Raw genomic sequence first — 7,171 nt, forward strand, 5'->3', positions numbered from 1 at the left:
GAAACACGAGAGAAGCCCGCAGCTGCTTTCCCGAGGCTGTGGCTGTGAGCCCCAGGGAAGGACTGGCCCGCGGGGCCACGTGGAAGGGTGAAAAAAAAAAACGGGGGGGGGGGGGACAAACATGGACTGAATGTTGGGTAACCCTTTTATTCCCTTTTTTGTCAGAGCACACTGGAATTTCCCTTTTCTGTGTGAAACGCCATCATGACAGATCAAGAGTATGTCCTTTGCATGTGGAAGGAGCGTTTGTGGCCAGCAAAGGTAAAGCAGATGTTCACATGAGGAGAGGTTTTTGGATATAACTTAGAAATGGAGTAGTAAGTCAGTAAGAGCTGGTAAACATATCTATGCTTTAAAAAAGAGCTAGTCTGTGGAGATCTTAGCAGTGCAACCAGATGCCATGGAATCTCCATCCATTGTGTGCTGTTCCCATTAAAGATGTTTTGTTGTCAGGTCTGTCCTGTAATCTAATGGGCTTGGTCAAGGCTTTCAAATGCAGTTTTTCTCTTTAATGTAGGTTTTGTGCAAAACTGGAGTTGCTGGGGAAGCATCTGTTAATGCGAAGGAGACTGCTTTTACAGTTGAAATACTTGGCTTGCAAAAGCGGTTAAGTATACCTGTTACTGTTGTGTGTTTAGACTCTTAGACATTTATAAAAAAAGCCGCAGTAATCCCTTTATCTGCAGTTATCTGTGAAGCGGGATCATCCTTTAATTTACAAAAGGATGAGATGGCTGACCCAAAGCCCGTTGTCTTTTCGGAGCTGGCCTCATGGTTCTCTCCTGAAACATCATAATCAACAGACTGTCAGCTCAGGCATTCTTCCTGGGTTTGGTTTTTTCCTTCTGTTAAGAAGATGGGTTTTGGGGAAGAAAATATTGCGACTTTATTGTCAGATGAGAGCAGTGTCATGCTGTTGGTGATGTTTAATGCTGTGCCACCTTCAGCCAGCTTTGCTGTATTTAATGGTTCTGTGATTCTCAGGATCAGAGTGGACTGTGCAGATGCTGTACCGCTGAAGGAGGAACAGATAGAAAGCATCGCCTCTACCCTAGGTGAGGATATGTCAGAAGGTTTACTGCCTTGTGTATACTCTGAATGTGAAATGTACACAAAGCCCCGGGGGGGATGGTGGTTGTGTATTTCATTTCTTGAGGGGGACTTTTTTGCATTTCTTTTCATCTCTTCCCATTCCATCCATAAGGTTTGAAAATAGACTAAATGTTCTCAGAGCTGCTTCTGCCTTCTGCTCTTCTCTCTTGGTTGGAAGGAACGGGGAAGGAACTTGTGTGTATTTGCATCAAAATAGAGGGCTGGAAGCTTGGCTTTGTCTGTCTCTGTGTGCTTTGCCTTAAGAATCATGAACAATTTGAGTGTTGAGTTGTATCTGAAACAAAAGGTGTACTAGAAATAAAATTACTTATTTCTTGCATACGAATAAAGCTTATTGCCTTTATTGTGTATTCTTCTTCATCAGATCAAAGGAATAATTCGAGTGAGGTTGTGGAAGAACTGAACTATCGCCGTTCTCTGAAAATTGCCCTGGATGTTTTTACTCAAAATGTCTCACCCAGAGAAGTCCCACCTTCAGAAGGACCAGCTACTCTGTTATCCCAGGAGAACAACGCAGGGTCTCTCTCGTCGACCCCCTTATGTAGTCGTGAATTGAGCTTGGAGCCTGAGCCTTCCAGGAAGAAAAGCAAACAGAAAAATCACACCAGCCTGAAGACTGATACAAAAAAACAAAAACGGAAGGGTTCTGCTGTTTTGGAGGAGACTGTTGAAGCCAGTGAAAATGGAACGAGCCCTTCCAAGCGTCGTACTGGGGACTTGCGTGGTACGTCAAACTCGGATAGTCAAAACTGCAAGAAACCAGAATCAAAATCACTACCAAGAGAGAAAAAAATCAATCCCGGATTGCTAACAAAGTCCAAACCAGGACATAAAGTTTCCCTTAAGCCCAAGGAGGGAAAAAGTAACCAAGGAAGGAGGAGACCAAGAGGTGCAGGCTTACCTGTGTCGTGCGGGAATGATCTCCCCAAGGATCAAGCGCAGCCCCTTGCTGGGGAAGGGTCTCCTCTGCCTGTCCCCTGCCAGCCTGGCACGGCGGCGCCGGTCACAAGGACAAACACCCAAAGTCAACCTACAAGGACATTACTGGGTTCCTCTTGTAAAAGTGCCTCAGGTGACTTGGAAAAAAGCATCAGCAGTAAGAGTGAAAGCCTAGACAAGCAATTAGATAGAAGAGAAAAGGCAGTGAGTTTAGAATGGATGAATGGAGAGCAAGAGATCGGTGCAGCTCTGGCCTTGAAAAGGAAAAAGAAATGCAGGAGTCGGCCCAAGTCTTTGTCTGAGCCTTCTAACCACGGGATGCTTTCCAATAGCTTCCCCTCTCAGCGTAAAGAGGAGGAAAATGAGAACACTTCACACGTGGTTAGAAATAAAGTAAAGCAGTTTCAGCTGCCTGACTTTGAGGAGGATGAAGGTGGGCTGGTGGCTTGGGGAAGGGAAAACTTCATCCCACTCGATTGTCCAGCACTGTTGCTCCTCTGGGAATGTGGTGGTGCTTTTGTGAACGTGGTTCTTGAGCTGCTGATTTTAATTCTTTCTGGTTTAAGTTTTGGAGGAACACAAGAAGCCCTCAGTTGAACACGGGCTGATGGCTAGTGTGTCGTTGATGTTGTCTGGAGTTGTTTGGGGTTTTGTATTGAAAAACTGCTCGGCAGTAAGCTCACCCTTCCCTGGAGAGTTGCTGATTTCACATTTGGGATTTTTCTTTCCTGCTAGCTGCTCACTGTTGAGATGGGATGAGGTTGTGTGAAGGAGAGAGCTGAGGGTGTGTGGTGTGACAGACCCTTGTGTTATGGGGGCTCACGCTGCTGTGGGGTCACTCATGGTTGTGTGTTTCACCCGGGCTGAACTGATACTTTTAAAATGGTTATTCTGCACTTACGAACACTGGTGCTTGCTGCTCTTGGCAGGACTGGAATCCTCTGACCTGTCTTCAAAGATAGTTTTCACCGAGAGTCTCTCTCGCCTCTCGGCTCTGGTTGATGAGGAGGAGGAGGATGAAGAACTGCCGAGTATTCTATCATGTCAAGGTGAGAGATCAGTGTACCTGTATGAGATTTCTTCACCCGAGGTCGGTGTACCCCGTTAGGGTGTGTGTGCTTTGAGTTTGCTGACAAGCTGTGGTAACGATCCCGACCTTTCTAGAGAGTGAGTCCAGCTTTGTTTGAGCTTGGAATAGGATGCATTTCTTGGGTGCCCCAGAAAGGCTTTTTGAAACAGAATGAAATGTAAAACATTGTGAGACTGGGCAAGGGCCTAGGGCTGAAATTTGCGAGTTGCTGTGTTCAGAAGCGCCTGTGCTGTGTTTGGGGGTGTGGGGGATGCCCTGAGACCTTGGGTGAAACCTGTCAAGGCACTGAGGTGCAACTTCTGAAAGGAGGCTGAGAGAGGGCGAGCTGACAGTTTTGTCTTGGTTTTTAAAGAAAAATTACTTTATTTTTCATCATAGAACCACAAGCAATTGAAGAAGGGATTTTGGTGTGGTGCAAATTGCGAAGATACCCGTATTGGCCAGCAGTGGTAAGAACAGCTCGCTGCCGCCTTAGGGTGCTACTGCGAGGGGTCTTTGCTCGTGGGGAGCTGGGAATGTTAAAAGATCTTCCAGCAGAAGCGTTCCGAAGGCCATAGAGGTCAATTCATGTTTGACAAGAGCACATAAAAAATAAATGTGGTTGGTTCCCAGGTGTTTCAGTTGGAGCAGAGGATCACTGCTGAGCCCTTCTGTCTTGGGTGGTGAACTAGGGTGGTTGTACCCAGCTAACCAAACATGGAGGATGGGTCCTTGTGCACTAACCAAAACGCTCCCTTGGGGTAACCTGCTATTCTTGCCACTTTTAAGTTATTTTTTCATATTTATGTAACTTCCTTTAAGCGTGGGGTGTACTATGTATAGTAGAGATGGAAAACACCAAGGGTATTACGATTTTAGGACGCTAATGAGACTCTATCCTTTCAACAGGTAAAAAATGTGAAGCGGAAACACAGAAAGGCGTGTGTGCTGTTTATAGAAGGGAACACACATGACAAGAAAAAAGGGTAAATGTTGTGGATTCCGATCGCTTTCTGAACTTCAGATTTCTTTTAGGCAGCATATGCGCGGGCCAGTTACACTCGCAGTTAAAAGTGAGGCTGATCTCAGAGGGAGGGCCCAGCTAAGGGGAGGGTTTGCAGGTGTGGGCTGACGCTTTGTTGCGCTGCAGCTTGAGACAGGCTGGCACGAGTTCATGCCAACAGCTGGCACTCATGTGAGGAATAAAAAAAAATGGCTGGGGACCTGGTGCTACTGTTCTTTACCTGTGGTGCCCCAACTTTCTGGAAACACAGGCCTGCCTTTGGTTTTGTTTCCAAGCCAGGTATTTCTCATTTGTTAAAAGATTCCATAGCTTTAGCTTACTGTGAAAAAACAGAACTAGTAAAGCCTGCGTTCCTGAATTCCTTCAGAAATCTAATTTTCAGGGAGGTGTAGAATTGCAGTAAGTAAATAGCTGTGCAACGCAACTGCCTCTTTTCCCTAACTGTGTTTCTTTGCTTCATCAAGTTTCTCAGTACCTCTGAGGAACCTGAAGCACTTTGATTGTGAAGAAAAGCAGGACCTCATAGTAAGTGTGACCTGTAACATGTAACTGCCAGTGTATACACCTGTTGGGGAAAAATAAAATAGTGAACACAGTATAACTGAGCCTGGGGAGGAGCGTGGTACAGCTGCCTGGGTTGGGTTTGTTCACAGTTCTCTCGCTGTTCAACAAAATAATTAAACTTAATTTGTGCTCCACAAGATGGAGAATGTGGGAAGGGGATCCCTGACATCTTGTTCCAGCTCAGTGAGGCTGCTGCTGAGAATCCACGTGTACGTGGAAGGCAGGCAGCTGCTCAGGGCTCTTCCTGTGTTTTCTCTTGTGGGTTTTCTACGTACAACAAAGCTGCTCTCACACCGCGGGATAGAGTGATTGCAGAAGCTGAATTTTGGGAGAATGCAGGAAACTGCAAGTGAACTTTGATCTGTTATCGTTAGCCGTTTCTGGTACCTGGTTAGTGTCCTGGGCCTAAAAGCTTCCACAGGCTCCTCTTTAGGACTGTACATCATTCTTGTTTTGTAGGAACGAGCCAAAGAAGAATATCGCCAAGAAATTGAGTGGTGTATTCGACTGATTTCTGACTATCGAATTAGAGTAGGTAAGCAGATGAGTCGGATGATGTCATCCATTCTGATATGCATCAGAAAAAAGATGACACCAAACCTTTCAGCGTTGTCTCATAGGCTTAGCTGAACTGGTAAATGATGCTATTTTGGGCTTTTTAGGTTGTCATTCGTTTACGGGGTCCTTCCTGGAATATTTTGCTGCTGATATCAGTAAGTGAACTCATCATTTTTTTTGTAATTTTCTCTTGGTAGGTAGGTTTAGCTCTAACCGTTACACACGGGTGTTGAGTCACCAGACCCAGTGTGGGGGGACCATTGAAGTTACCATGCGGCATTAGCACGCTCCAAGGTGTTTTTTAAGGAAAATATAAGATTTTGTTGGTGGGGGGGTTTGTTATCCTCTTAGTAGGAAAGGAAGAAAAACCCGTCTCTTGCCAAGAAGGTCCCTTATTTTGTGTTTGTATGCGAGGAAGCCCCTTGTTTTGTGTATCGAAGTAGGATGGTTGCGGCTCTTCTTTCAGGCTCCCCCGTCAGAAAGGAAGGTTGTCACGGTTTAGTCCAGATGACCTTTCCGAATGCAGTGGAGGAAGATCTCGAAGAGTCTGCGTCAGAAGCTTCACCTCAGAAGCCCTGCAAGAAACTTCTTCCTGACAGAGCCAGAGCTGCCAGAGACAAAGCGAATAAGAAGATAGTGGAGTTCATAGTGAAGATGAAGGGGGCCGAGGAGCATCTTTTGTCTATTTTGAAAAGCAGGAAAGAATCCCGCTGGCTGAAGGAATTCCTGAACTCAAGTCAGTACGTGACCTGCATTGAGACGTACTTAGAGGACGAAGAACAATTAGACCTTGTAGTAAACTACTTGAAGGAAGTGTACCGTGAGATAGACACTAAAAACCTGCATCAAATAACTGGAGATGGAATCAAATTTATTTCAGATGTCCTTTTGCCTGAAGTAAGTAAACGGGGAGCACCGAGGAAAGTAAACCTTAAAGGCAGTGAGCACCACTGGTGTCACACGGTTCGGGTTTGCTGAGCTGCGGAGCGTTCCCCGCGAGCTGGGGGGTGTTTGGGCCGGGCAGGGATGTTCACACCTGCTCCCCGCCGACATGGGTCACGGTCCCTTCAGCTGCAGGGGCACGATACTGCGCTTGGTTTCAGTGTCAGCAAAGAATGTGAAAATCCGTGCAGGAGGCTCGTAAGCTGTGTTCATGGGCTGGTGATCAGAACAAATATGTTTTCATTAGAAACTGGAGCCATAGGACAGAGGGGAGGTAGTGGGAGGTTTTCAAAGGCAGAGTGATTGCTTTCTGCTGTGTTTTGGTTACTTCTGAAACTTCTCAAAACTTTGTTGTTTGGGGTTTTTTTAAATTTCTTGGGTTCCTTGTGTGTGTTGGGGGTGTTTGTTGTTACAGTTGTATTTTTAGATACTTACTGTTGTTCTTAGGAACTTTCCTGGGAAAACATTAGTAACTTCTGCAGAAACAAAGTTACTGTGAGGAATGTCTTAATGTGGTTATAAAAATCCTCTCCTGGGGATGCTAAAGGACAAGTTTATATATTTAAGGAGGTACACAACAATCGGTTTCACTTGTTTCCTAAGTGATGGAGGAACCTTACCCTAAACCTGTGCTCCTCTGCTCAGACAGTTTCAAGTCACTGGCTGCCGTTTAGCTTTACTTTCACGAGTGTAAATGAACTCGATGCTTTTCTAGGCCATCATTTATGCGATTGCTGCTGTGGATGACATAGACTACAAGAAGGCAGAAGAGAAGTACATAAAAGGACCATGTGTGAGCAAAAGGTAGCTTTTTCTTTTCAGTATTCTCTGAATTTTTCTCACTGGTTTACTGTTCATACGGAAAAGTGGGAGTGTAAGGGCAGGAGGAATCAGTATCCTCCCTTCTGTCAGGCCAGCTTTCTCCTTGTTTCAATAACAAAGTGACTGAAGGTGGGAAACAT

General features: G+C 45.5%; 1 protein-coding gene across 1 annotated transcript in view; it reads left to right on the forward strand.

Moving 5' to 3' along the window:
* The first annotated feature begins 204 nt into the window (after positions 1 to 204).
* Positions 205 to 7,171, forward strand: part of LOC104469340 (PWWP domain-containing protein MUM1) — a 7,134-nt gene continuing 167 nt past the window's right edge. Inside the window, exons 1-12 of the mRNA XM_010083846.1 lie at positions 205 to 261; positions 518 to 606; positions 985 to 1,055; positions 1,478 to 2,485; positions 2,982 to 3,101; positions 3,521 to 3,591; positions 4,031 to 4,107; positions 4,610 to 4,670; positions 5,169 to 5,244; positions 5,372 to 5,422; positions 5,734 to 6,164; positions 6,925 to 7,013. Of these exons, the coding sequence (XP_010082148.1) occupies positions 205 to 261; positions 518 to 606; positions 985 to 1,055; positions 1,478 to 2,485; positions 2,982 to 3,101; positions 3,521 to 3,591; positions 4,031 to 4,107; positions 4,610 to 4,670; positions 5,169 to 5,244; positions 5,372 to 5,422; positions 5,734 to 6,164; positions 6,925 to 7,013 (2,201 nt within the window). The remainder of the gene's footprint in view (positions 262 to 517; positions 607 to 984; positions 1,056 to 1,477; positions 2,486 to 2,981; positions 3,102 to 3,520; positions 3,592 to 4,030; positions 4,108 to 4,609; positions 4,671 to 5,168; positions 5,245 to 5,371; positions 5,423 to 5,733; positions 6,165 to 6,924; positions 7,014 to 7,171) is intronic.

The sequence above is a fragment of the Pterocles gutturalis genome, unplaced genomic scaffold, assembly GCF_000699245.1.
Source record: "Pterocles gutturalis isolate BGI_N339 unplaced genomic scaffold, ASM69924v1 scaffold7516, whole genome shotgun sequence".
In the NCBI taxonomy this organism is placed as follows: domain Eukaryota; kingdom Metazoa; phylum Chordata; class Aves; order Pterocliformes; family Pteroclidae; genus Pterocles; species Pterocles gutturalis.